Source organism: Anser anser (assembly GCF_964211835.1).
Source record: "Anser anser genome assembly, contig: HAP1_SCAFFOLD_452, whole genome shotgun sequence".
Classification (NCBI taxonomy): Eukaryota; Metazoa; Chordata; class Aves; order Anseriformes; family Anatidae; genus Anser; species Anser anser.
The window spans coordinates 1-27,079 of record NW_028154123.1 but is presented as its reverse complement, the minus strand read 5'-3'; the positions used below and the strand labels follow the sequence as shown (position 1 = coordinate 27,079).

Genomic DNA, 27,079 nt, shown 5'->3' with positions numbered 1-27,079 from the left:
CCTACATAATAGCTCTTTTGCAAAGCTGTTAATCTTCCACCAGGTCCTAAAATCCATGTATTTTTTGCAATAGGAAACTATTATTTTCAACCAATGAGGCCAAATGACTGGTTTAGTTTGCTTCTTAACGTAAGTGGACCTACAATAGTTTTAGTATCTATTAAATGTTAATAAATTACTGCAACAAAAGACCTGAATGTCTAGAAATACAGCAAAATATTTGATATTTGCCTGTTTTCCAGCTCCAGAGTGCCACAGGCACCAAAGACACCTGCTACCAGTACAAAGGTTTTAGGACCTGATAAATCTGTAGCTGTATTTTCTGTATTTCTTTCAATTTCACACAGAGAAATATTGGTCCTTTGCAGGAAACGTGACTGTTAAAGAAGAATTTCTTAAAGTTGAAGTCCTGACCTTCGATTAATCCCAATTAATTTGATGTGGGGAAATGCGATACTCAGAATCTGGCTATGAAGTTATCCAATGAAAAAGGATAATTAATTAAAGGATGAAAAATATTAAAGGATGAGAAATATTAAAGGATAAAAAAAAAAGATAAAAAATATTTGGCAAGCTAGAGCAGCCCAAAGGAGCCAAGTGCCCACATTGAGGCGGAATTTGTTCATCTCGTTTTTTTTACTTTGTTTTCAGGACATGAACGAACCATCCAGCTTTGTTCACGGGGCTGTTTGGGGCTGTAGAGACAATGAGCTAAATAACCCACCATATGTGCCTGGTAAGTCTGATCACAGTAAAGATATTTTAAAATATTTAAAAACATTTTGAGACATTTAAAAATAAATATATTTTAAGACATTTAAAAATAAAGAAATTTTAAGGTATTTAAAAATAAAGATGTTTAAAAATAGGTGGTGTTTTGGTAGTTATCTTATATTTAGATACTTCATTTTGGACGTGCCCAAGGATGCAGCTTTTGGGGTTTTGCTGTTTCCTTGGATTAATAGTGAAATTTGTGACAAAAACTTTCCAAAATATCCTTGTGCCTCCTCTGATTGTGTAAAATTATGAACCCCAATTGAGGAATTCTCTTGGAATATTTGCTGTTCTATTAATACTGGAGAAGGGTGGAATCGATTAGTAATAGCTTACTATTAGTAACACCTTTATTGGGATATTTCTCTTGTTTCCTGATGTCCTGAAATACTACACACCATTTCTCAGTATTTGGCAGAGACTGAGTCTTCAGAAATAGGCTTTCCTCCCCAGTTTTCTGTGTATATTTTGCTGATACATCAGTAATAATAAAGTTTTGCAGTATACATTAGTAATTATAAAGTTTTGCAGGATATATTCTGTTTACTCTTTGATCCTCTTTAGGAGGATCCTCAAGGTACACTTTAGCAATTAATTCCCTTGCAGAAGCCTACATGGGAATTTTAGGAATTTCTGGATTTGCTGAACTTCAGAAATCCAACTTCAGAAAACCTAAAAAAATGTCAGAAATAAATAAAATAGCCATAAAATAAAATAAATAGCCATGCCTGTGCCTACCAGGAAGCGAACCCCAATGGAGGGTACATCATCGAAGTGCAAATCATTTAATTCCTGTTAAAACAGAAGCGTTTTTGCTCCCTTTCTGTAGTTTTGGGATGGAGGGAGGAGGGGCTGGCTTACAAGACGCTGTGCATGGAAGGCGAGCAGCAGCTCCCGGATGGCACCCGCGTTCGTCACTACGACGTCCACAACCTCTACGGGTGGTCACAAACCAAGCCGACCTTAGAGTAAGTTGCGTTTTTTGGGGCTTCCTTCCCCAAAACCCATTGCAAATGAAGGTTGTGTGCCTACGTTCTGATGACCGTTCTCTTTCCCAGCGTCTTGAGGAACATAACGAAGGAGCGGGGCATCATCGTCACCCGCTCAACGTACCCCAGCAGCGGGAAGTGGTCGGGGCATTGGTTGGGGGACAACACCGCGGCCTGGAACCAGCTGGAGAAGTCAATTATCGGTGAGTCGACCGAGAAGGGTCCATAGTCCAATTATTGCTCATTTCCTTCCTCATAATCACATTGGTTTAGTCTAAAAGGGTTGAACCATCATGGCCAACTCCTTTTTGACCTCTTTGATTAAGAAACTCTTCACCGTTTATGCAGAAATTGGGTTTGGTGTGCCAATTTGCCCGCATTCTCCTCAAATTCCTCTCTGCTTTCCCCTGATCCTGTCCTTGTTGCCCCAGATTTCTTTGCTTTTTCTTCTGCTTTGCTTCTTAAGATATGAAGGAATTGTGGGTATTCTCTTATTTTTCTAATTCTGCATTGTGTGGTCTATGCAACGCTCACTCCACCTGATGAGCACGCGCGTCCTTACCGACTCGTGTTTTCTTTGCAGGCATGATGGAGTTCAGTCTCTTCGGAATATCCTATGTAAGCCCCTGATTTATTACCTTACATCTCAATTACCTCAACAATTATCGACAATATTCAACTCTTATCAATAGAAAATTATCGACTATTGTCGATCGACTTTAGTCGACAATTATCAATAGACAAATATCGACTTTTATCGACTATTCGCAATAGAAAAATATCAACTTTTATCGATTATTCTCAATAGACAAATATTGACTATTGTCAGTTGACTTTTATCAACAATTATCACTAGACAAATTTCGACTTTTATCAACTCTTCTCAATAGACAGTTCTGGACTATTATCCGTCAACAATTATTGACAATAAACAACAATAATTGCCATTGGGCAATCTCTGACTTTTCAGACAGGAGCAGATATCTGCGGTTTCTTCTCGGACTCGGAGTACGAGCTGTGCTTGCGCTGGATGCAGCTGGGCGCCTTTTACCCGTATTCGAGGAACCACAACGGGGAGGGCTCCAAGGTGAGCATGAGCCATGGCCAGCCCCAACGCCTGCATTCATTTTCCCCAAAAATCCCATTTTTAGGTCAGTGCACCCCATCTGCAAGATGCTGATCATTATTTTTCAAGGGTGTCAATTCCTTATTTAACCAGACCACATCTACAAGACTAAAATAGCATTTTTTTTTCACATAGGCCATTTTTGTTGAATCATATCACGCTTACTAAAGTGGTTACTTTCATGGCTTTCTGCATTTAAAGGGGCAAAAATGACTTCAGTGTTGTCATCCTTAATTCTTCATCATTTTGAAGCAAACTAGAAAATGGAGCAGTGACATGGGATTCCTGAGTATCCAAAATTCCTTTATTTTGTTCACTTCTTGCCATAAAATATTGTATTCCTTTTATGAATAAATGAAAACAGCTGTCTCAATGCTGAGTTGTGAATAGATAGATGAAACAGGTGCTTATTTGATGAATATTATGATGAATAGGTATGTGAAATAACCAGAAAAATGTCAAAAATAGAAACAGGAATTTTATCCTGCTTAGGTCTAGCAGAGTAGAATGTCTGGCTCTAATAAAAGAAATGATAAATAAACATCAGTGCCCTAAATTAGGGGAGGAGAAGGAATTTGCAAGGCTGCACCTGGCTCTCCTAAATTATATTTTTTCTGTGCTCAGTTTGAGGCAGGTTTGACAATTGTCACCAATCAATTATATCAATTATATCAATTTAAGGGGGATGTATAAGATGAAAACTTTGCTCAGTGTGAACTCTTACGTAAACACAAATTAATTCTTCGACCTAGGCCTTTTTTTTTTCCCCCGTTTCTTCCAAATAATACCTCTTGGACAATGAGCTCCTCTTCTTTAGAGGCAAGATCCCGTTTCCTGGAATTCAACGTTTGAAGACATTTCCCGGCACGTGCTGAATATCCGATACAGCCTCCTGCCCTACCTCTACACGCTGATGTACCAAGCCAACGCTCACGGCAGCACCGTGGTCCGCCCCCTACTCCACGAGTAAGCGCGATCCTCTCGCCTCTGCTAACCATGAATTTCCACCAGAAAATCCAGAGGATTTCCATAATCCCCCTCAAAATGTTTCCGCTTCATCACATTGCTCTTTTCCCTCCAAATTTGCACCAATTGAGAACGCGTGTTTTCAGCGTTGACTTGCTGTGGCTGCTCAGGTTCTTAATTTCCCACAATGCTGGATTATTCCTCTTATTTTTTATCAAATTCAAATAGATGAAATTATTTATGAACAGGTAATGATTATTACCTGTTATTACCAGTAGCATGCTTACAGTTGAGGAACCAGTAGTTTTACTGAGGAAAAAAGGCTTCAACAGGGAAACATTTTGCAAAAATGGTTAACAAAACAGTGTATGACCACTTCTAATTTATTTATTTTTTGAAAAAATTGCAGGTTTGTGGAAGACAGGACAACATGGGACATACAGAAACAATTTCTGTGGGGCCCAGCACTGCTCATCAGCCCTGTACTGGAACAGGTAAATGCTGATAGAAATACTGGAAAAATTAGGAAAAAGTAATGAAATATCAGAAAACAAGAAAAATATTCAACGTTACTTTAGCTAAACTTCACTTTTTGGCTTGAATTAGACCCAAAGCAAAAATCTTTAATTCCAGGGTGCTGTAACGGTGAATGCGTACCTCCCAAATGCCCGCTGGTATGATTACCACACAGTAAGTAATTAAAAATATATATATATATTTTTTTTTTCTCCTGGTATGTTTTGAGAAGAGCAGAGTGGGAGTCCACCACATGCTTGTTTTCTGCATGCAGAATTTAAGCTGTTCTCCTGAAAAATGCTGAATTTAAGCCGTTGTCCTGAAAAAGCCATAGCTGTTGCTGCATTTAAAAGCTGTGCAGCGACAATTTTCTTGATATTTTTGGAGGCGTTAATAAAATTTCATTTTTCAAAGTTTCAAGCAAAGAATTCAGCAGGGGGCCCATCTTTTCTGGCGTTATGATTTTTTATTTTTTTTTAATTTTGGGTTTGTTTCGGTTTTGTTGGAGTTTTATTGAGGTTTTGGTGTTTATTTTGGGGGGTTTTCTTTCTTTGTTTTTTTGGTGTGTTTGCTTCTCTGTTTTCTGTTTTTCTCCATCACTAGGACGAGTATATTGGCTTTAGGGGAGAATTCAGAAATTTACCCGCTCCTATTGATCACATCAACCTCCACATCCGTGGCGGGCACGTCCTTGTGCAGCAGAGCCCTGCTAACACCACCGCTTACAGGTAAAATACAAAGGGTCACCACTCCAATTTTGGCTTTTTAAGGGAAATATTTAGTAGCACGGCAAATAAATAATTAAATTGGGGCAGCTTTTTTTTTGCTGTCACATTTTTAAGTGGGAAAAGCAAAATTTTCCTTTGTGATGAGCAACGTGCTTGGAAGCGTCCCTGTCTTGATTCAATACCAGCATTGCTCAGGACATCAATTTTAGGGCAATTTTCTTCTTTTTTGGGCTTCCTAAATGCAATGCTACGGAGCAGAGAAGGCTGGTGGCAGCTAAATTGCATGCAATGTCTATAATATAAACTTTAACTTTGATACCTCTTATGAGATATAAAATAAAATATAAATATAAAATGGGATTACCGAAGAAAAATGTCTTTTTTTTTCATAGCCGAAAAAACCCGTTGTCACTTATTGTTGCTTTGAATGACAGTCAGCTTGCAGAAGGTCAGCTTTATTGGGACGACGGAGTGCGCATTGGTAAGTGCAAAGATGCTCATTTACACAAAAAAATCCCCCAAAGTCAGCACCCACAATGTGCAAATATTGTTTTTCTTTATTTCTGTGGACTGTGAACATGAACACTGAATTTTCATTTTGGGGATATTGTGCAACAATTGCAAAACAAGGCTGTCTTCAAAGGGATGGAGCAGAAAAAAAATACAGGAAAATGATTAAAATGATAACATGTAAAACAATAAAAATGGTAAAATGATGCTAAATTATAAGCATAATGTTGTTATTTAGAGAATTTGAATTTTGCAGAAATTAAATTGTGCCTTGGACCTAAGGGAACATACAGAAGAGGGATTTGTTCTCCACCCTATAGGAAGCACAACCGTAGATGAAGTGGGAAGCTTTAACTCATTTTCCTTAATATTAATAAATTCAAATTATCTTCAGATAAGAGAGATTTAGAAGTCTGCCACGTATTAGCTTAAAAGCTAGCAAACGGGATTATCCCAATTAATGCACAAAATTGTGGGTTTTAGCATACCAGCACGTAGCAGGCTGCACGACGCATACGCAAGTATATAGCACATACAGCACAAGATTTCTATTAAATTTAAAAAATAAATTGACTATATTTCACTTTATTTTGGTCTTTTAACAGATGCGTATGAGGATGGTGTCTATCTGCTGACCTCATTTACTGCTCGTCAGGTTTGTAACAAAAACTCCCTGGGCTGCAGTGCCCAGCCTGGTTGCTGCTTTACGTTTAACGAACATTACATTTGGGACTTTTAATGTTTTGATATCTTTGTGCTAGCTCTTATTTAGTGTCGTGACAACCGGTGTAGAGCTCTAATTGTTGATTTTTAAGGAACGTTTGCTTGGGCTTGCAAGGCTGCAATAGCACGTCCAGGAAGGATAAGGTCATTTTGTACCTGCACCAGTATAAGTTGGAGCAACTTAATTTACTTTGGGGGGCTATTTTCCATAAATATTTATATTTATTTTTATATTATATATATATTCATTTCTGTCTATATAATATATTTATTTATGATAAAGCTGTATAGATTTATATACCTTCTATAGCCTCTACATCTCTATAGCCTGCATCAGTATAAATAGGAGCAATTTATTTTTCTTTGGGGGGTTATTCCCCAAATATATAACATATATGTATTTTATATATATGTGTATATATATATGTATGTATATATGTGTATTATATGTATATTATATATATACACACATTTATTTATATATATATTACTATTATAATATTCCTAATGTAATATATATTTACTTAAATATTATACACACATATATATACACCCACAAATTCTCCTGCTATACCCGAAGGAGCTGAGAAGCGTTTTGCGTCCTGGTGCTGCTATAATGCAATTAACATCACCAATTTTTACTAAAAAGAAACTTAAAATAGCACAGCTATTTTAGCCTGTTTCTACGACATTGTGACCATGAAAAGATTCTTTAAACGTGAGAAAAAAAAAAAAAATGCTGATTTCCTTCTCCTTCTCCCTTTCAGAACACCTTAGAGATAAAGGTTTTGCACCGGGGCTACGCTGACCCGAACAATTTGAAATTTACCACTGTGAAAACTTTGGGGCTGGCCACGGCCGTGACGCAGCTGACGGTTTTGGAGAACGGCATAGAAATCCCATCCGCCCACTCGGTGTCCTACAACACCACGACGCAGGTAAAGAGGCCGTTTAGGGTTGACGGCGAATTGAATTTAGGGGACGCGGCGTATGTCAGTTCTCATTCCTTTTCTGCCTGATGGCGGAAAAAGGAATGATTACATCACAAGATGCTGAATATACAGAAATATTAGATCAAAAATCTTATAACATAAAAACATTAGGTTGTTTTGTTACATAGTTTACGTAACATTATTTATACAATAGTGAATATTATACAGGTAAAATACAAATTATATAGAATTATTATGTCAAAAAAGGATATAAAATAAAAATACTAGGTTGCTTTGTTACGTATTTTACATAACATTGTTTATATAATGTTGAATGTTTATAATTAAACACATTATAATTCATATAACATGATCAACCAATATTACATTATATATATAAACAGCTTATATAATCAAAAATGATGAATTAAGAAAAGTGAACCCTCCTTTTTTGCCATTCTGCCCTGGATGGAGAAAGAAGAAATTCTTAAACACAGTCACAATACTCCAAGTTTTTATGTTAAAAAAACAAAACCAAAAAAAACCTGACATCTCACTATCAAAAGAAGGGGAGGGGATGAGAACCTCATGATGTGGAATGAAGACATTTATGGCATTTAGGCAAATTTTCGGTAATGTGAGCTATATGAGCAGCAAAAAAGCAAGATGTCTTCAGATCCGATTAACTCGCTGATTTGATTTTATTTGTTAATTTCTTTTGCTTTCTAAAGGTCCTTTTAACCACCCAGCTCGCACTTGAATTAGGCAAAGACTACACGTTGCAATGGAGCTAAAAGCCTGCAGCCGTCCCTGGCGGCGAAGCTGAGCCAAACCTCCTCATGTGCCCAAATTTTTCCCTTCTCCTCCTTTAAAATACTTTGCACTATTAAAATATATTAGTTATAATCAGTTGGTTTTCCGTTTTTATGTCGGACTTGTTCCGAGCTCGTGAATTCGGCCAAGCTGGGGATTGGCAGGAGGAGGTGACTCCAACCAACCTCGGTGACTCCAAATTTACAAGGGCCCAGTTTCAGCAGGGCTTGGGATCGGGTTCAATTACGGGATCATCCAATGGGATCATCGGGATCATGGGGTTCAATTATGGGATCATCCAATTATGCGCTCAGCTTGCAGAGCCAAAAATGTCGACCTGGGTTGAAATTGCCCTGGGGTTGATCAAAGGGGTCCCCTGGCACCCAAAGGGGTCCTCCTCGTGGCAAGAAATCACTCTAAAAACCCGTGGGTTCCCGATTGACATCCCAGCATGTTGGGAGCAGCCTCAGCGGAGGCCCTGCGTTGCAGCCCACCCATTTTGGTGGTTGAAGCTCAATGTCCCAGGCTGTGGGAGGGCCCCAAAAGGGCTGGTGGCCCCAGGACAGTGTTTGTTAGCCATTTGGCCCCATATGTGCCCATTTCTCCTCCGAAACGAGGCCGACCTGCCCCATGGTGGCCTGAGGACAGAGCCTCAGGGTGGTGGTACAGGCATGTGGGTGTCAGGGCCCCCACCGCTGCCTTGGGCCCTGCTTCCCCAGGGATGCTGCGATGCTTTCGGAGACTTCGGACCTGGCTGGAAAACAACCTTCGCCCCCATCCTAACGAGCGAGCCTCGTAAAAAAACACACAACAGCCTTTTGTGACTCCATCGTGTTTTCCTCCACCTCCTTCCTGAGGCCATTGTGTCAGGAAGAAAGATGGGTATCTGCAAAAAAACAGAGACAAGATTACAGTTTTTTAATTTTTTTAGCCTTCTTTACCCTCACACACACATCCCATGGATGACTTCAGGTCCTGACACCGAGGTCAGGATGGCTCCTCCTAGCGATGGAGGAGCCAAAGGTTTTGGGCTGGACTGAGCCAACCCCTGGCTCAAAACTCAGATCTCTTCCCAGAGACCCCACTGACCCCGTAACTGCTTTCCTACAAGGACCGAGCCCCCCAGAATGATGCCGTTGTGGATCACGCACCTCTTTATTCCACCTCTGATGGCCTCCTTGCTATTCTGGTCAATCAAAGCCCGGGTTTTATTGTGGCCAGGGCCACAAAATGGAGAACCCCGGCCTGGTTTTCGGTGCTTCGGGTCGGGCTGACGTTGGTGGTCTGGGCACGGGTGGCAGCGGGTGGGTGCTCTTGGTGCTGTGCATCGATAACATCTTCTTCTGAGGATCTTTCAGCACCGTCCAGAAGGTCTCAGGCCTCGTTTTTAACAGTTCTTCCGCCTCGTCTCCTGGTGGCTGCAGCCTGAAGATGTTGTAGGCGGATTCCTCAGGGAGGCTGGCCTCTGAGCTCGCTGCTGATAACACGCTGATCACAGGAAATGACAGCGCTGTGGGGCCTCGAGGCCGGGGGAGCTTTCTTTCCGTTGTCATCAGCTTTTCTCCCTCACAGGGAGGAAATTTCCCCGCTCCTCCTCCTGCTCTCCGCCTCAAGTCTCCATCTGTCTTTGCTCGTCCCGCCTTGCCTTTGGGCACTGATTTTTGCTCCTTGCGAGGAGGCAGCCCCGGGATCACCGGCAGCCTGACAAAAGAACAAAGAAGCCACGATGGTTTTGGGGCCGCATCCTGTACCCCCATGCAGCACTTGATGCTGCAGCCCTGAAATCGGGGGGGCTCCTGGTGGCCTCATCCCCCCCGTCCGGAGCCTCCAGCCTCACCTGCAGGGAGCCTCCCCCGGCTTCTCCGTTTCACTCTGCTGGGCTGGGTGAAGAGAGGAGCCAGCAGCTGCTTTGTCTCTCCCAACTTGGCCGAGAAGAGGCAAAGCCCCTTCTTTCTTCTTCTCCTTGCTCCGGGCTTTGTGATGCTCCTGGGGTGGTGTTTTGCGCATGCTCTCCATTTCAAACCTGGCAAAAGAAGACATCAGCGTGACCCAGGGCACGCCACAATCACCCCTTTTCACAGGGCCATAAAGGCCCTGTCCCCAAGGACCGTTCTGGTAATGGGCTCGCCCAGCAAAGAGGTCCAGGCCTCGATGGGAAGCAGACGTTGTCTGAATTCCTCCGTCTGCCCCATCAGATCCACCTCACTGGCTGGGCACCCATGGGCACAAGGAGAAAACGCTACCGAACCGGAGCAGCGGCCACGGCCACAAATATACTCACTCAGGAAAGACGATGACATGTCCAGTGAAGGTCAGCGAGGCCAAGGGTGCCACCCGCGACACCACCATGTCCATTAGGTGGGGGATCTGCAATGGAGGAGCATGGAGATGGCAAATGAACTCTGCCTGGCCAAGGCACTTGGTGGTGGAGGAGCCCAGGGCTCGGGTTGGTTGGCCACCCCAAGAGGTTGGCCAAGAGCTCCAACCCAAGTGGTCTTGGTGGGCCGAGGGCAAGCATTGCTACTGCACCCTTGTGAGGCTGCCCAGGCCATGGGGAAAACAAAACCCTCACCTTGAAAACGGCCTTCTGAAGGTTCTCCTTCCCGGACAGCTTCTCCAGGAATTCGTAATAAAATTTCATTTGCACTCTCGTGCCTTCGATGAGGAGCACCCCTACGTCTTTCAGGACGAGGGCGATGTTTTCCCCCTTCCCCAGGCAGCGAGAGATGAGGGATGTAGTGCCTCGAATGCAGTTCTCCACTTTCTGCTGCGACATGCAGGCGTTGGCGGCCACCTCAGCCACTTTGAGGGGCTCCAGCTCCTTATGGCCTGGAAAACGACACGAGACGGATGGAGTCAGTCACCAGCAGCCTTTCCCCGCGTGTTTCCCAGGTGCTGCTCATTGCAGTCATCAGCCAGAAAGGCTTTGCTTTGGGACCTGCTCCGTGCAGGGGACGCTTTGCTTTTTTTTTGGGAAGCATCTGAAATCCAGGGAGGGGATCATCCAGGCAGCAAGGGATTAACCCGACGTCTTACCTGGCAGGTACTCCTTGTCGTCCGTGAGGTTGTGGGTGATGACAAGATTCCTGGCCAGGCGGAACGTGGGCATCAGGAAAATCACAGTCTCTTTCCCGTCCTTGACCCATCTGGGGACAATGTCGAAGGAGCCAAGGGCAGGAATTCGGACACCCTGCAAGTGGAAGAGAACAGAAGGGCCAATGGTTAAGGATCAGCTAGAGGTGGCCTCATCCAGGGACGGTGGTTTGGGTCCTGCTGTGCCCTTCCCGCTCTTGGGAGCCAGGCTGAGGGGATCCAGGGGCTTCCAGCGACTGGGATCAGCCCTCAGAGACCACACCACCTACCACAAGCAACATCGCACTTGTGCAATACCTATTGGTCCCTCGGTAGGGACTTCTGGGGCGAGTTTCCTGCTTTTGAAGAGGGGAATAAGGGGGACATGGGTGCCAACCCACCTGGCGCAGCTGGAGATGTTCTTGGATATAGACGGACACTGCATCCCAGACAGATATTCGCTCTGGAAGGCAAAGAAAATCAGGTCATGCACCGCTTCCCGTGGCTACCACCCTTCCATCACCCCAAGACCCGCAGTATGAAAAGAGCCGTCGCATCTCCGACCCCAAAAAGAGACCCTCCGCAGAGCCGGGCCCCCCCACAGAAAGCCCCAAACGTGGGTCAGCCACGCTCCCGCGGTGCCGGGGGTGCCCGTACCTTTGGAGGTGATGTTGGGCATGAGGCACGAGCTCTGCATCCCGTCCCAGAAGCGGACCCGGGTCCGCCTCACGTAGGGTTGCGCCTCGTCGGCAAACGTCACGCGTCGGCTCATCCTTGCCTTCACTCTCCGGATGCGTCTCCAGAGTGAAGGCCCCAGCTCCCAGCTGCCCCTTTTATACCCTGCCGGGGAGTGACACGGCCACTGCTCCATTGTGACACGGCCACCGCTCCATTGTGACACGGCCACCGCTCCATTGTGACACGGCCATGTGGCCACCACTAACATCATGACTGCCACCATGACCACCGTCACCATGACCACCATCGCCATGACTGCCACCAACATGACCGCCAACATGACCACCAATATAACCACCAACATGGCCACCACCATGATCACCAATATGACCACTGACAGGACCACCAATGTGGCCACCACCACCGTGACCACTACCGACATGGTCACCACCACCACAGTGATGTGAGTCGTAAGGGACAAAAAGCTCCCAAAACAGTAGACATTTTATGGCCGTGCCTACCACATTTAGCACCCCAGACTGAGGTTTGGGGCATGGAAACGATGGTTTGCACCCCAAAACTGAGACTTTGGGGCGTAAAATGAAGCTTTAGGTTCTCCAAATGAGGCTGTGGACTATGAAAATAAGGCTTTGGATCCGAAAAATGAAGCTTTGGGCTCTGTAATGAGGCTTTGGATCCTAAAAATGAGGCTTTGGGTCCTATAAAGTTGAGGGGTTGGGCCCTAAAATAACGATTGGTGGCCTGTATTGAAGGCTTCATTCTGAAAATGAGGCTCTGGCCTCTAAAGAGAGGGTTTGGGCCCCCAAAATGAGGCTTTTGACACTGGAAATGTAGGTTTTAGTCCCTCCAAATGGGGTTTTGTAGCCAAGAATTAGGCACTGGATCCTAAATATGAAGCTGGGAGCTGTAAAACAAGGCTTTCGTCACCGACAGTGAGGGTTTGGAGCCTGGAAATGGGGCTTTGAATGCTAAAAGTGAGTCTTTAGGCCCCTAAATGAACGTTTGGGCCTAAGAATGGAGGTTTCAACCCCCAGAATGGGGCTTTGGGCCCTAAAATTGAGGATCCGGACATGAAAAATGCCGTTTGCAGCTTAAAAGGGAGGCTCTGGACTCAGTAACGCAGCTTTCAGCCATACGAATGAGGCTTTGGAGCCTAAAATGGGAGGTTTTATCCTAAAAATGACAAGATCCCAAACGGAGCCTCCGGGCCTTAAAAATACAGGGCTGAGCCCCCAAAATGAGGCGTTAGGCCCCCAAAACTGGGGGTTTTAGCACCCAAAAGGAGGCAATAGGCCCCCAAAACTGGGGGTTCAAACCTCTCATGTGAGACGTTAGGCCCTCAAAACTGGGGGTTTGAGCACCCAAAAAGAGGCATTAGGCCCCCAAAATTGGGGGTTTTAGTGCCAAAAATGAGGCAACAGACCACCAAAATGCCACCCCCCCCCCCAAAAGGCCCCCCCCCAACGGGTTCCAGGTGTCCCCCCAGGTGTCTGGGTGCCCCCCCCATGACACCCAGATGTGACCCCCCTCCCCCATGGGACCCTCGTGCCCCCCCCATAGGACCCACATGAGCCCCCCCTCCACTCCCCCCCCAAGACTCGCAGCCTCCCGGTGTCCCCTCCCCCTTCCCCCCCCCCCCCCCGTGGCTGTCCCAAGGCTGAGCCAGGTACGGAGTTTTATTATATTATTTATTATAAGGAGTTTTATTGAGGTTTTGGTGTTTCTTTATTTTGGAGGGGGTTGTTTCTTTGTTTTTTTGGTGTGTTTGCTTCTCTGTTTTCTGTTTTTCTCCGTCACTAGGACGAGTATATTGGCTTTAGGGGAGAATTCAGAAATTTACCCGCTCCTATTGATCACATCAACCTCCACATCCGTGGCGGGCACGTCCTTGTGCAGCAGAGCCCTGCTAACACCACCGCTTACAGGTAAAATACAAAGGGTCACCACTCCAATTTTGGCTTTTTAAGGGAAATATTTAGTAGCACGGCAAATAAATAATTAAATTGGGGCAGCTTTTTTTTTGCTGTCACATTTTTAAGTGGGAAAAGCAAAATTTTCCTTTGTGATGAGCAACGTGCTTGGAAGCGTCCCTGTCTTGATTCAATACCAGCATTGCTCAGGACATCAATTTTAGGGCAATTTTCTTCTTTTTTGGGCTTCCTAAATGCAATGCTACGGAGCAGAGAAGGCTGGTGGCAGCTAAATTGCATGCAATGTCTATAATATAAACTTTAACTTTGATACCTCTTATGAGATATAAAATAAAATATAAATATAAAATGGGATTACCGAAGAAAAATGTCTTTTTTTTTCATAGCCGAAAAAACCCGTTGTCACTTATTGTTGCTTTGAATGACAGTCAGCTTGCAGAAGGTCAGCTTTATTGGGACGACGGAGTGCGCATTGGTAAGTGCAAAGATGCTCATTTACACAAAAAAATCCCCCAAAGTCAGCACCCACAATGTGCAAATATTGTTTTTCTTTATTTCTGTGGACTGTGAACATGAACACTGAATTTTCATTTTGGGGATATTGTGCAACAATTGCAAAACAAGGCTGTCTTCAAAGGGATGGAGCAGAAAAAAAATACAGGAAAATGATTAAAATGATAACATGTAAAACAATAAAAATGGTAAAATGATGCTAAATTATAAGCATAATGTTGTTATTTAGAGAATTTGAATTTTGCAGAAATTAAATTGTGCCTTGGACCTAAGGGAACATACAGAAGAGGGATTTGTTCTCCACCCTATAGGAAGCACAACCATAGATGAAGTGGGAAGCTTTAACTCATTTTCCTTAATATTAATAAATTCAAATTATCTTCAGATAAGAGAGATTTAGAAGTCTGCCACGTATTAGCTTAAAAGCTAGCAAACGGGATTATCCCAATTAATGCACAAAATTGTGGGTTTTAGCATACCAGCACGTAGCAGGCTGCACGACGCATACGCAAGTATATAGCACATACAGCACAAGATTTCTATTAAATTTAAAAAATAAATTGACTATATTTCACTTTATTTTGGTCTTTTAACAGATGCGTATGAGGATGGTGTCTATCTGCTGACCTCATTTACTGCTCGTCAGGTTTGTAACAAAAACTCCCTGGGCTGCAGTGTCCAGCCTGGTTGCTGCTTTACGTTTAACGAACATTACATTTGGGACTTTTAATGTTTTGATATCTTTGTGCTAGCTCTTATTTAGTGTCGTGACAACCGGTGTAGAGCTCTAATTGTTGATTTTTAAGGAACGTTTGCTTGGGCTTGCAAGGCTGCAATAGCACGTCCAGGAAGGATAAGGTCATTTTGTACCTGCACCAGTATAAGTTGGAGCAACTTAATTTACTTTGGGGGGCTATTTTCCATAAATATTTATATTTATTTTTATATTATATATATATTCATTTCTGTCTATATAATATATTTATTTATGATAAAGCTGTATAGATTTATATACCTTCTATAGCCTCTACATCTCTATAGCCTGCATCAGTATAAATAGGAGCAATTTATTTTTCTTTGGGGGGTTATTCCCCAAATATATAACATATATGTATTTTATATATATGTGTATATATATATGTATGTATATATGTGTATTATATGTATATTATATATATACACACATTTATTTATATATATATTACTATTATAATATTCCTAATGTAATATATATTTACTTAAATATTATACACACATATATATACACCCACAAATTCTCCTGCTATACCCGAAGGAGCTGAGAAGCGTTTTGCGTCCTGGTGCTGCTATAATGCAATTAACATCACCAATTTTTACTAAAAAGAAACTTAAAATAGCACAGCTATTTTAGCCTGTTTCTACGACATTGTGACCATGAAAAGATTCTTTAAACGTGAGAAAAAAAAAAAAAATGCTGATTTCCTTCTCCTTCTCCCTTTCAGAACACCTTAGAGATAAAGGTTTTGCACCGGGGCTACGCTGACCCGAACAATTTGAAATTTACCACTGTGAAAACTTTGGGGCTGGCCACGGCCGTGACGCAGCTGACGGTTTTGGAGAACGGCATAGAAATCCCATCCGCCCACTCGGTGTCCTACAACACCACGACGCAGGTAAAGAGGCCGTTTAGGGTTGACGGCGAATTGAATTTAGGGGACGCGGCGTATGTCAGTTCTCATTCCTTTTCTGCCTGATGGCGGAAAAAGGAATGATTACATCACAAGATGCTGAATATACAGAAATATTAGATCAAAAATCTTATAACATAAAAACATTAGGTTGTTTTGTTACATAGTTTACGTAACATTATTTATACAATAGTGAATATTATACAGGTAAAATACAAATTATATAGAATTATTATGTCAAAAAAGGATATAAAATAAAAATACTAGGTTGCTTTGTTACGTATTTTACATAACATTGTTTATATAATGTTGAATGTTTATAATTAAACACATTATAATTCATATAACATGATCAACCAATATTACATTATATATATAAACAGCTTATATAATCAAAAATGATGAATTAAGAAAAGTGAACCCTCCTTTTTTGCCATTCTGCCCTGGATGGAGAAAGAAGAAATTCTTAAACACAGTCACAATACTCCAAGTTTTTATGTTAAAAAAACAAAACCAAAAAAAACCTGACATCTCACTATCAAAAGAAGGGGAGGGGATGAGAACCTCATGATGTGGAATGAAGACATTTATGGCATTTAGGCAAATTTTCGGTAATGTGAGCTATATGAGCAGCAAAAAAGCAAGATGTCTTCAGATCCGATTAACTCGCTGATTTCATTTTATTTGTTAATTACTTTTGCTTTCTAAAGGTCCTTTTAACCACCCAGCTCGCACTTGAATTAGGCAAAGACTACACGTTGCAATGGAGCTAAAAGCCTGCAGCCGTCCCTGGCGGCGAAGCTGAGCCAAACCTCCTCATGTGCCCAAATTTTTCCCTTCTCCTCCTTTAAAATACTTTGCACTATTAAAATATATTAGTTATAATCAGTTGGTTTTCCGTTTTTATGTCGGACTTGTTCCGAGCTCGTGAATTCGGCCAAGCTGGGGATTGGCAGGAGGAGGTGACTCCAACCAACCTCGGTGACTCCAAATTTACAAGGGCCCAGTTTCAGCAGGGCTTGGGATCGGGTTCAATTACGGGATCATCCAATGGGATCATCGGGATCATGGGGTTCAATTATGGGATCATCCAATTATGCGCTCAGCTTGCAGAGCCAAAAATGTCGACCTGGGTTGAAATTGCCCTGGGGTTGATCAAAGGGGTCCCCTGGCACCCAAAGGGGTCCTCCTCGTGGCAAGAAATCACTCTAAAAACCCGTGGGTTCCCGATTGACATCCCAGCATGTTGGGAGCAGCCTCAGCGGAGGCCCTGCGTTGCAGCCCACCCATTTTGGTGGTTGAAGCTCAATGTCCCAGGCTGTGGGAGGGCCCCAAAAGGGCTGGTGGCCCCAGGACAGTGTTTGTTAGCCATTTGGCCCCATATGTGCCCATTTCTCCTCCGAAACGAGGCCGACCTGCCCCATGGTGGCCTGAGGACAGAGCCTCAGGGTGGTGGTACAGGCATGTGGGTGTCAGGGCCCCCACCGCTGCCTTGGGCCCTGCTTCCCCAGGGATGCTGCGATGCTTTCGGAGACTTCGGACCTGGCTGGAAAACAACCTTCGCCCCCATCCTAACGAGCGAGCCTCGTAAAAAACCACACAACAGCCTTTTGTGACTCCATCGTGTTTTCCTCCACCTCCTTCCTGAGGCCATTGTGTCAGGAAGAAAGATGGGTATCTGCAAAAAAACAGAGACAAGATTACAGTTTTTTAATTTTTTTAGCCTTCTTTACCCTCACACACACATCCCATGGATGACTTCAGGTCCTGACACCGAGGTCAGGATGGCTCCTCCTAGCGATGGAGGAGCCAAAGGTTTTGGGCTGGACTGAGCCAACCCCTGGCTCAAAACTCAGATCTCTTCCCAGAGACCCCACTGACCCCGTAACTGCTTTCCTACAAGGACCGAGCCCCCCAGAATGATGCCGATGTGGATCACGCACCTCTTTATTCCACCTCTGATGGCCTCCTTGCTATTCTGGTCAATCAAAGCCCGGGTTTTAGTGTGGCCAGGGCCACAAAATGGAGAACCCCGGCCTGGTTTTCGGTGCTTCGGGTCGGGCTGACGTTGGTGGTCTGGGCACGGGTGGCAGCGGGTGGGTGCTCTTGGTGCTGTGCATCGATAACATCTTCTTCTGAGGATCTTGCAGCACCGTCCAGAAGGTCTCGGGCCTCGTTTTTAACAGTTGTTCTGCCTCGTCTCCTGGTGGCTGCAGCCTGAAGATGTTGTAGGTGGATTCCTCAGGGAGGCTGGCCTCTGAGCTCGCTGCTGATAACACGCTGATCACAGGAAATGACAGCGCTGTGGGGCCTCGAGGCCGGGGGAGCTTTCTTTCCCTTGTAAGATTTTCTCCCTCACAGGGAGGAAATTTCCCCGCTCCTCCTCCTGCTCTCCGCCTCAAGTCTCCATCTGTCTTTGCTCGTCCCGCCTTGCCTTTGGGCACTGATTTTTGCTCCTTGCGAGGAGGCAGCCCCGGGATCACCGGCAGCCTGACAAAAGAACAAAGAAGCCACGATGGTTTTGGGGCCGCATCCTGTACCCCCATGCAGCACTTGATGCTGCAGCCCTGAAATCGGGGGGGCTCCTGGTGGCCTCATCCCCCCCGTCCGGAGCCTCCAGCCTCACCTGCAGGGAGCCTCCCCCGGCTTCTCCGTTTCACTCTGCTGGGCTGGGTGAAGAGAGGAGCCAGCAGCTGCTTTGTCTCTCCCAACTTGGCCGAGAAGAGGCAAAGCCCCTTCTTTCTTCTTCTCCTTGCTCCGGGCTTTGTGATGCTCCTGGGGTGGTGTTTTGCGCATGCTCTCCATTTCAAACCTGGCAAAAGAAGACATCAGCGTGACCCAGGGCACGCCACAATCACCCCTTTTCACAGGGCCATAAAGGCCCTGTCCCCAAGGACCGTTCTGGTAATGGGCTCGCCCAGCAAAGAGGTCCAGGCCTCGATGGGAAGCAGACGTTGTCTGAATTCCTCCGTCTGCCCCATCAGATCCACCTCACTGGCTGGGCACCCATGGGCACAAGGAGAAAACGCTACCGAACCGGAGCAGCGGCCACGGCCACAAATATACTCACTCAGGAAAGACGATGACATGTCCAGTGAAGGTCAGCGAGGCCAAGGGTGCCACCCGCGACACCACCATGTCCATTAGGTGGGGGATCTGCAATGGAGGAGCATGGAGATGGCAAATGAACTCTGCCTGGCCAAGGCACTTGGTGGTGGAGGAGCCCAGGGCTCGGGTTGGTTGGCCACCCCAAGAGGTTGGCCAAGAGCTCCAACCCAAGTGGTCTTGGTGGGCCGAGGGCAAGCATTGCTACTGCACCCTTGTGAGGCTGCCCAGGCCATGGGGAAAACAAAACCCTCACCTTGAAAACGGCCTTCTGAAGGTTCTCCTTCCCGGACAGCTTCTCCAGGAATTCGTAATAAAATTTCATTTGCACTCTCGTGCCTTCGATGAGGAGCACCCCTACGTCTTTCAGGACGAGGGCGATGTTTTCCCCCTTCCCCAGGCAGCGAGAGATGAGGGATGTAGTGCCTCGAATGCAGTTCTCCACTTTCTGCTGCGACATGCAGGCGTTGGCGGCCACCTCAGCCACTTTGAGGGGCTCCAGCTCCTTATGGCCTGGAAAACGACACGAGACGGATGGAGTCAGTCACCAGCAGCCTTTCCCCGCGTGTTTCCCAGGTGCTGCTCATTGCAGTCATCAGCCAGAAAGGCTTTGCTTTGGGACCTGCTCCGTGCAGGGGACGCTTTGCTTTTTTTTTGGGAAGCATCTGAAATCCAGGGAGGGGATCATCCAGGCAGCAAGGGATTAACCCGACGTCTTACCTGGCAGGTACTCCTTGTCGTCCGTGAGGTTGTGGGTGATGACAAGATTCCTGGCCAGGCGGAACGTGGGCATCAGGAAAATCACAGTCTCTTTCCCGTCCTTGACCCATCTGGGGACAATGTCGAAGGAGCCAAGGGCAGGAATTCGGACACCCTGCAAGTGGAAGAGAACAGAAGGGCCAATGGTTAAGGATCAGCTAGAGGTGGCCTCATCCAGGGACGGTGGTTTGGGTCCTGCTGTGCCCTTCCCGCTCTTGGGAGCCAGGCTGAGGGGATCCAGGGGCTTCCAGCGACTGGGATCAGCCCTCAGAGACCACACCACCTACCACAAGCAACATCGCACTTGTGCAATACCTATTGGTCCCTCGGTAGGGACTTCTGGGGCGAGTTTCCTGCTTTTGAAGAGGGGAATAAGGGGGACATGGGTGCCAACCCACCTGGCGCAGCTGGAGATGTTCTTGGATATAGACGGACACTGCATCCCAGACAGATATTCGCTCTGGAAGGCAAAGAAAATCAGGTCATGCACCGCTTCCCGTGGCTACCACCCTTCCATCACCCCAAGACCCGCCTTATGAGAAGAGCCGTCGCATCTCCGACCCCAAAAAGAGACCCTCCGCAGAGCCGGGTCCTCCCCACAGAAAGCCCCAAACGTGGGTCAGCCACGCTCCCGCGGTGCCGGGGGTGCCCGTACCTTTGGAGGTGATGTTGGGCATGAGGCACGAGCTCCGCATCCCGTCCCAGAAGCGGACCCGGGTCCGCCTCACGTAGGGTTGCGCCTCGTCGGCAAACGTCACGCGTCGGCTCATCCTTGCCTTCACTCTCCGGATGCGTCTCCAGAGTGAAGGCCCCAGCTCCCAGCCGCCCCTTTTATACCCTGCCGGGGAGTGACACGGCCACTGCTCCATTGTGACACGGCCACCGCTCCATTGTGACACGGCCACCGCTCCATTGTGACACGGCCACTTCTCCATTGTGACACGGCACCGCTCCATTGTGACACGGCCACCGCTCCATTGTGACACGGCCACCGCTCCATTGTGACATGGCCACGTGGCCACCACTAACATCATGACTGCCACCATGACCACCGTCACCATGACCACCATCACCGTGACCGCCACCAACATGACCACCACCATGACCACCAATATAACCACCAACATGACCACCACCATGATCACCAATATGACCACTGACAGGACCACCAATGTGGCCACCACCACCGTGACCACTACCGACATGGTCACCACCACCACAGTGACGTGAGTCGTAAGGGACAAAAAGCTCCCAAAACAGAAGACATTTTATGGCCGTGCCTACCACATTTAGCACCCCAGACTGAGGTTTGGGGCATGGAAACGATGGTTTGCACCCCAAAACTGAGACTTTGGGGCGTAAAATGAAGCTTTAGGTTCTCCAAATGAGGCTGTGGACTATGAAAATAAGGCTTTGGATCCGAAAAATGAAGCTTTGGGCTCTGTAATGAGGCTTTGGATCCTAAAAATGAGGCTTTGGGTCCTATAAAGTTGAGGGGTTGGGCCCTAAAATCACGATTGGTGGCCTGTATTGAAGGCTTCATTCTGAAAATGAGGCTCTGGCCTCTAAAGAGAGGGTTTGGGCCCCAAAAATGAGGCTTTTGACACTGGAAATGTAGGTTTTAGTCCCTCCAAATGGGGTTTTGTAGCCAAGAATTAGGCACTGGATCCTAAATATGAAGCCGGGAGCTGTAAAACAAGGCTTTCGTCACCGACAGTGAGGGTTTGGAGCCTGGAAATGGGGCTTTGAATGCTAAAAGTGAGTCTTTAGGCCCAATAAGGAACGTTTGGGCCTAAGAATGGAGGTTTCAACCCCCAAAATGAGGCTTTGGGCCCTAAAATTGAGGATCCGGACATGAAAAATGCCGTTTGCAGCTTAGAAGGGAGGCTCTGGACTCAGTAATGCAGCTTTCAGCCATACGAATGAGGCTTTGGAGCCTAAAATGGGAGGTTTTATCCTAAAAATGACAAGATCCCAAACGGAGCCTCCGGGCCTTAAAAATACAGGGCTGAGCCCCCAAAATGAGGCGTTAGGCCCCCAAAACTGGGGGTTTTAGCACCCAAAAGGAGGCAATAGGCCCCCAAAACTGGGGGTTCAAACCTCTCATGTGAGACGTTAGGCCCTCAAAACTGGGGGTTTGAGCACCCAAAAAGAGGCATTAGGCCCCCAAAATTGGGGGTTTTAGTGCCAAAAATGAGGCAACAGACCACCAAAATGCCCCCCCCCCCCCCAAAAGGACCCCCCCCAACGGGTTCCAGGTGTCCCCCCAGGTGTCTGGGTGCCCCCCCCATGACACCCAGATGTGACCCCCCTCCCCCATGGGACCCTCGTGCCCCCCCCATAGGACCCACATGAGCCCCCCCTGCACTCCCCCCCCAAGACTCGCAGCCTCCCGGTGTCCCCTCCCCCTTCCCCCCCCCCCCCCCCCGTGGCTGTCCCAAGGCTGAGCCAGGTACGGAGTTTTATTATATTATTTATTATAAGGAGTTTTATTGGGGTTTTGGTGTTTCTTTATTTTGGAGGGGGTTGTTTCTTTGTTTTTTGGTGTGTTTGCTTCTCTGTTTTCTGTTTTTCTCCGTCACTAGGACGAGTATATTGGCTTTAGGGGAGAATTCAGAAATTTACCCGCTCCTATTGATCACATCAACCTCCACATCCGTGGCGGGCACGTCCTTGTGCAGCAGAGCCCTGCTAACACCACCGCTTACAGGTAAAATACAAAGGGTCACCTCTCCAATTTTGGCTTTTTAAGGGAAATATTTAGTAGCACGGCAAATAAATAATTAAATTGGGGCAGCTTTTTTTTTGCTGTCACATTTTTAAGTGGGAAAAGCAAAATTTTCCTTTGTGATGAGCAACGTGCTTGGAAGCGTCCCTGTCTTGATTCAATACCAGCATTGCTCAGGACATCAATTTTAGGGCAATTTTCTTCTTTTTTGGGCTTCCTAAATGCAATGCTACGGAGCAGAGAAGGCTGGTGGCAGCTAAATTGCATGCAATGTCTATAATATAAACTTTAACTTTGATACCTCTTATGAGATATAAAATAAAATATAAATATAAAATGGGATTACCGAAGAAAAATGTCTTTTTTTTTCATAGCCGAAAAAACCCGTTGTCACTTATTGTTGCTTTGAATGACAGTCAGCTTGCAGAAGGTCAGCTTTATTGGGACGACGGAGTGCGCATTGGTAAGTGCAAAGATGCTCATTTACACAAAAAAATCCCCCAAAGTCAGCACCCACAATGTGCAAATATTGTTTTTCTTTATTTCTGTGGACTGTGAACATGAACACTGAATTTTCATTTTGGGGATATTGTGCAACAATTGCAAAACAAGGCTGTCTTCAAAGGGATGGAGCAGAAAAAAAATACAGGAAAATGATTAAAATGATAACATGTAAAACAATAAAAATGGTAAAATGATGCTAAATTATAAGCATAATGTTGTTATTTAGAGAATTTGAATTTTGCAGAAATTAAATTGTGCCTTGGACCTAAGGGAACATACAGAAGAGGGATTTGTTCTCCACCCTATAGGAAGCACAACCATAGATGAAGTGGGAAGCTTTAACTCATTTTCCTTAATATTAATAAATTCAAATTATCTTCAGATAAGAGAGATTTAGAAGTCTGCCACGTATTAGCTTAAAAGCTAGCAAACGGGATTATCCCAATTAATGCACAAAATTGTGGGTTTTAGCATACCAGCACGTAGCAGGCTGCACGACGCATACGCAAGTATATAGCACATACAGCACAAGATTTCTATTAAATTTAAAAAATAAATTGACTATATTTCACTTTATTTTGGTCTTTTAACAGATGCGTATGAGGATGGTGTCTATCTGCTGACCTCATTTACTGCTCGTCAGGTTTGTAACAAAAACTCCCTGGGCTGCAGTGTCCAGCCTGGTTGCTGCTTTACGTTTAACGAACATTACATTTGGGACTTTTAATGTTTTGATATCTTTGTGCTAGCTCTTATTTAGTGTCGTGACAACCGGTGTAGAGCTCTAATTGTTGATTTTTAAGGAACGTTTGCTTGGGCTTGCAAGGCTGCAATAGCACGTCCAGGAAGGATAAGGTCATTTTGTACCTGCACCAGTATAAGTTGGAGCAACTTAATTTACTTTGGGGGGCTATTTTCCATAAATATTTATATTTATTTTTATATTATATATATATTCATTTCTGTCTATATAATATATTTATTTATGATAAAGCTGTATAGATTTATATACCTTCTATAGCCTCTACATCTCTATAGCCTGCATCAGTATAAATAGGAGCAATTTATTTTTCTTTGGGGGGTTATTCCCCAAATATATAACATATATGTATTTTATATATATGTGTATATATATATGTATGTATATATGTGTATTATATGTATATTATATATATACACACATTTATTTATATATATATTACTATTATAATATTCCTAATGTAATATATATTTACTTAAATATTATACACACATATATATACACCCACAAATTCTCCTGCTATACCCGAAGGAGCTGAGAAGCGTTTTGCGTCCTGGTGCTGCTATAATGCAATTAACATCACCAATTTTTACTAAAAAGAAACTTAAAATAGCACAGCTATTTTAGCCTGTTTCTACGACATTGTGACCATGAAAAGATTCTTTAAACGTGAGAAAAAAAAAAAAAATGCTGATTTCCTTCTCCTTCTCCCTTTCAGAACACCTTAGAGATAAAGGTTTTGCACCGGGGCTACGCTGACCCGAACAATTTGAAATTTACCACTGTGAAAACTTTGGGGCTGGCCACGGCCGTGACGCAGCTGACGGTTTTGGAGAACGGCATAGAAATCCCATCCGCCCACTCGGTGTCCTACAACACCACGACGCAGGTAAAGAGGCCGTTTAGGGTTGACGGCGAATTGAATTTAGGGGACGCGGCGTATGTCAGTTCTCATTCCTTTTCTGCCTGATGGCGGAAAAAGGAATGATTACATCACAAGATGCTGAATATACAGAAATATTAGATCAAAAATCTTATAACATAAAAACATTAGGTTGTTTTGTTACATAGTTTACGTAACATTATTTATACAATAGTGAATATTATACAGGTAAAATACAAATTATATAGAATTATTATGTCAAAAAAGGATATAAAATAAAAATACTAGGTTGCTTTGTTACGTATTTTACATAACATTGTTTATATAATGTTGAATGTTTATAATTAAACACATTATAATTCATATAACATGATCAACCAATATTACATTATATATATAAACAGCTTATATAATCAAAAATGATGAATTAAGAAAAGTGAACCCTCCTTTTTTGCCATTCTGCCCTGGATGGAGAAAGAAGAAATTCTTAAACACAGTCACAATACTCCAAGTTTTTATGTTAAAAAAACAAAACCAAAAAAAACCTGACATCTCACTATCAAAAGAAGGGGAGGGGATGAGAACCTCATGATGTGGAATGAAGACATTTATGGCATTTAGGCAAATTTTCGGTAATGTGAGCTATATGAGCAGCAAAAAAGCAAGATGTCTTCAGATCCGATTAACTCGCTGATTTGATTTTATTTGTTAATTTCTTTTGCTTTCTAAAGGTCCTTTTAACCACCCAGCTCGCACTTGAATTAGGCAAAGACTACACGTTGCAATGGAGCTAAAAGCCTGCAGCCGTCCCTGGCGGCGAAGCTGAGCCAAACCTCCTCATGTGCCCAAATTTTTCCCTTCTCCTCCTTTAAAATACTTTGCACTATTAAAATATATTAGTTATAATCAGTTGGTTTTCCGTTTTTATGTCGGACTTGTTCCGAGCTCGTGAATTCGGCCAAGCTGGGGATTGGCAGGAGGAGGTGACTCCAACCAACCTCGGTGACTCCAAATTTACAAGGGCCCAGTTTCAGCAGGGCTTGGGATCGGGTTCAATTACGGGATCATCCAATGGGATCATCGGGATCATGGGGTTCAATTATGGGATCATCCAATTATGCGCTCAGCTTGCAGAGCCAAAAATGTCGACCTGGGTTGAAATTGCCCTGGGGTTGATCAAAGGGGTCCCCTGGCACCCAAAGGGGTCCTCCTCGTGGCAAGAAATCACTCTAAAAACCCGTGGGTTCCCGATTGACATCCCAGCATGTTGGGAGCAGCCTCAGCGGAGGCCCTGCGTTGCAGCCCACCCATTTTGGTGGTTGAAGCTCAATGTCCCAGGCTGTGGGAGGGCCCCAAAAGGGCTGGTGGCCCCAGGACAGTGTTTGTTAGCCATTTGGCCCCATATGTGCCCATTTCTCCTCTGAAACGAGGCCGACCTGCCCCATGGTGGCCTGAGGACAGAGCCTCAGGGTGGTGGTACAGGCATGTGGGTGTCAGGGCCCCCACCGCTGCCTTGGGCCCTGCTTCCCCAGGGATGCTGCGATGCTTTCGGAGACTTCGGACCTGGCTGGAAAACAACCTTCGCCCCCATCCTAACGAGCGAGCCTCGTAAAAAACCACACAACAGCCTTTTGTGACTCCATCGTGTTTTCCTCCACCTCCTTCCTGAGGCCATTGTGTCAGGAAGAAAGATGGGTATCTGCAAAAAAACAGAGACAAGATTACAGTTTTTTAATTTTTTTAGCCTTCTTTACCCTCACACACACATCCCATGGATGACTTCAGGTCCTGACACCGAGGTCAGGATGGCTCCTCCTAGCGATGGAGGAGCCAAAGGTTTTGGGCTGGACTGAGCCAACCCCTGGCTCAAAACTCAGATCTCTTCCCAGAGACCCCACTGACCCCGTAACTGCTTTCCTACAAGGACCGAGCCCCCCAGAATGATGCCGATGTGGATCACGCACCTCTTTATTCCACCTCTGATGGCCTCCTTGCTATTCTGGTCAATCAAAGCCCGGGTTTTAGTGTGGCCAGGGCCACAAAATGGAGAACCCCGGCCTGGTTTTCGGTGCTTCGGGTCGGGCTGACGTTGGTGGTCTGGGCACGGGTGGCAGCGGGTGGGTGCTCTTGGTGCTGTGCATCGATAACATCTTCTTCTGAGGATCTTTCAGCACCGTCCAGAAGGTCTCGGGCCTCGTTTTTAACAGTTGTTCTGCCTCGTCTCCTGGTGGCTGCAGCCTGAAGATGTTGTAGGTGGATTCCTCAGGGAGGCTGGCCTCTGAGCTCGCTGCTGATAACACGCTGATCACAGGAAATGACAGCGCTGTGGGGCCTCGAGGCCGGGGGAGCTTTCTTTCCCTTGTAAGATTTTCTCCCTCACA

At 45.1% G+C, this 27,079-nt stretch overlaps 3 protein-coding genes and 3 long non-coding RNA genes across 10 annotated transcripts in view; 3 read left to right on the top strand and 3 right to left on the bottom strand.

The window, feature by feature from the left end:
- LOC310890772 (maltase-glucoamylase-like) overlaps window positions 1–8,170 on the top strand; it is a 36,422-nt gene extending 28,252 nt beyond the window's left edge. For all 3 annotated transcript variants that reach the window (XM_083853104.1, XM_083853106.1, XM_083853105.1), the window contains 13 exons: window positions 652–736; window positions 1,604–1,742; window positions 1,833–1,966; window positions 2,347–2,381; window positions 2,734–2,850; window positions 3,707–3,855; window positions 4,265–4,349; window positions 4,489–4,545; window positions 4,975–5,099; window positions 5,492–5,580; window positions 6,215–6,264; window positions 7,100–7,270; window positions 7,996–8,170. In XM_083853104.1, the coding sequence (XP_083709230.1) occupies window positions 652–736; window positions 1,604–1,742; window positions 1,833–1,966; window positions 2,347–2,381; window positions 2,734–2,850; window positions 3,707–3,855; window positions 4,265–4,349; window positions 4,489–4,545; window positions 4,975–5,099; window positions 5,492–5,580; window positions 6,215–6,264; window positions 7,100–7,270; window positions 7,996–8,058 (1,299 nt within the window). In that variant the 3' untranslated portion in view covers window positions 8,059–8,170. The remainder of the gene's footprint in view (window positions 1–651; window positions 737–1,603; window positions 1,743–1,832; window positions 1,967–2,346; window positions 2,382–2,733; window positions 2,851–3,706; window positions 3,856–4,264; window positions 4,350–4,488; window positions 4,546–4,974; window positions 5,100–5,491; window positions 5,581–6,214; window positions 6,265–7,099; window positions 7,271–7,995) is intronic.
- LOC310890773 (uncharacterized protein) lies at window positions 7,453–12,284 on the bottom strand. Of its 2 annotated transcripts, XM_083853107.1 has the most exons (9): window positions 11,807–12,284; window positions 11,551–11,612; window positions 11,114–11,267; window positions 10,650–10,906; window positions 10,421–10,444; window positions 10,206–10,276; window positions 9,915–10,100; window positions 9,229–9,778; window positions 7,453–8,963 (listed from the first exon to the last, which is right to left on the bottom strand). In XM_083853107.1, the coding sequence occupies exons 1-8, from the start codon at window positions 12,267–12,269 to the stop codon at window positions 9,286–9,288; spliced, it is 1,710 nt and encodes a 569-aa protein (XP_083709233.1). In that variant the 5' UTR covers window positions 12,270–12,284; the 3' UTR covers window positions 7,453–8,963; window positions 9,229–9,285. The 2 variants fall into 2 exon arrangements, with proteins under 2 accessions (XP_083709233.1, XP_083709234.1); XM_083853108.1 differs by lacking the exon at window positions 10,206–10,276 and having other exon boundaries at window positions 10,359–10,444.
- A 1,336-nt stretch (window positions 12,285–13,620) lies between these two features.
- LOC310890775 lies at window positions 13,621–16,844 on the top strand. The gene is made up of 5 exons (XR_014577299.1): window positions 13,621–13,773; window positions 14,166–14,254; window positions 14,889–14,938; window positions 15,774–15,944; window positions 16,670–16,844. It is a non-coding gene; the product is annotated as an uncharacterized lncRNA (long non-coding RNA).
- Window positions 16,845–16,991: 147 nt separating this feature from the next.
- On the bottom strand, window positions 16,992–22,025 carry LOC310890774 (uncharacterized protein). Of its 2 annotated transcripts, XM_083853109.1 has the most exons (9): window positions 20,479–22,025; window positions 20,222–20,283; window positions 19,785–19,938; window positions 19,321–19,577; window positions 19,092–19,115; window positions 18,877–18,947; window positions 18,586–18,771; window positions 17,903–18,449; window positions 16,992–17,637 (listed from the first exon to the last, which is right to left on the bottom strand). In XM_083853109.1, exons 1-8 carry the CDS (start codon window positions 21,026–21,028, stop codon window positions 17,960–17,962), a joined length of 1,794 nt encoding a protein of 597 aa, XP_083709235.1. In that variant the 5' UTR covers window positions 21,029–22,025; the 3' UTR covers window positions 16,992–17,637; window positions 17,903–17,959. The 2 variants fall into 2 exon arrangements, with proteins under 2 accessions (XP_083709235.1, XP_083709236.1); XM_083853110.1 differs by lacking the exon at window positions 18,877–18,947 and having other exon boundaries at window positions 19,030–19,115.
- Window positions 22,026–22,364: 339 nt separating this feature from the next.
- On the top strand, window positions 22,365–25,604 carry LOC310890770. The gene is made up of 5 exons (XR_014577297.1): window positions 22,365–22,533; window positions 22,926–23,014; window positions 23,649–23,698; window positions 24,534–24,704; window positions 25,430–25,604. It is a non-coding gene; the product is annotated as an uncharacterized lncRNA (long non-coding RNA).
- On the bottom strand, window positions 24,887–27,068 carry LOC310890771. Its single transcript, XR_014577298.1, has 2 exons — window positions 26,663–27,068; window positions 24,887–26,397 (listed from the first exon to the last, which is right to left on the bottom strand). It is a non-coding gene; the product is annotated as an uncharacterized lncRNA (long non-coding RNA).
- Between the last annotated feature and the right edge of the window lie 11 nt (window positions 27,069–27,079).

Coding starts and splice junctions, on each gene's coding strand:
- LOC310890773 (XM_083853107.1), bottom strand. CDS start 12,269: ATGTCGGTAGTGGTCACGGTGGTGGTGGCCACATTGGTGGTCCTGTCA. Junction 10,277..10,420: donor CCCACCTAATGGACATGGTG/GTGTCGCGGGTG, acceptor AGCCAGTGAGGT/GGATCTGATGGGGCAGACGG. Junction 9,779..9,914: donor CCGGGGGAGGCTCCCTGCAG/GTGAGGCTGGAG, acceptor TTCTTTTGTCAG/GCTGCCGGTGATCCCGGGGC.
- LOC310890774 (XM_083853109.1), bottom strand. CDS start 21,028: ATGTCGGTAGTGGTCACGGTGGTGGTGGCCACATTGGTGGTCCTGTCA. Junction 19,116..19,320: donor TTCAGAAGGCCGTTTTCAAG/GTGAGGGTTTTG, acceptor CCTCCATTGCAG/ATCCCCCACCTAATGGACAT. Junction 18,450..18,585: donor CCGGGGGAGGCTCCCTGCAG/GTGAGGCTGGAG, acceptor TTCTTTTGTCAG/GCTGCCGGTGATCCCGGGGC.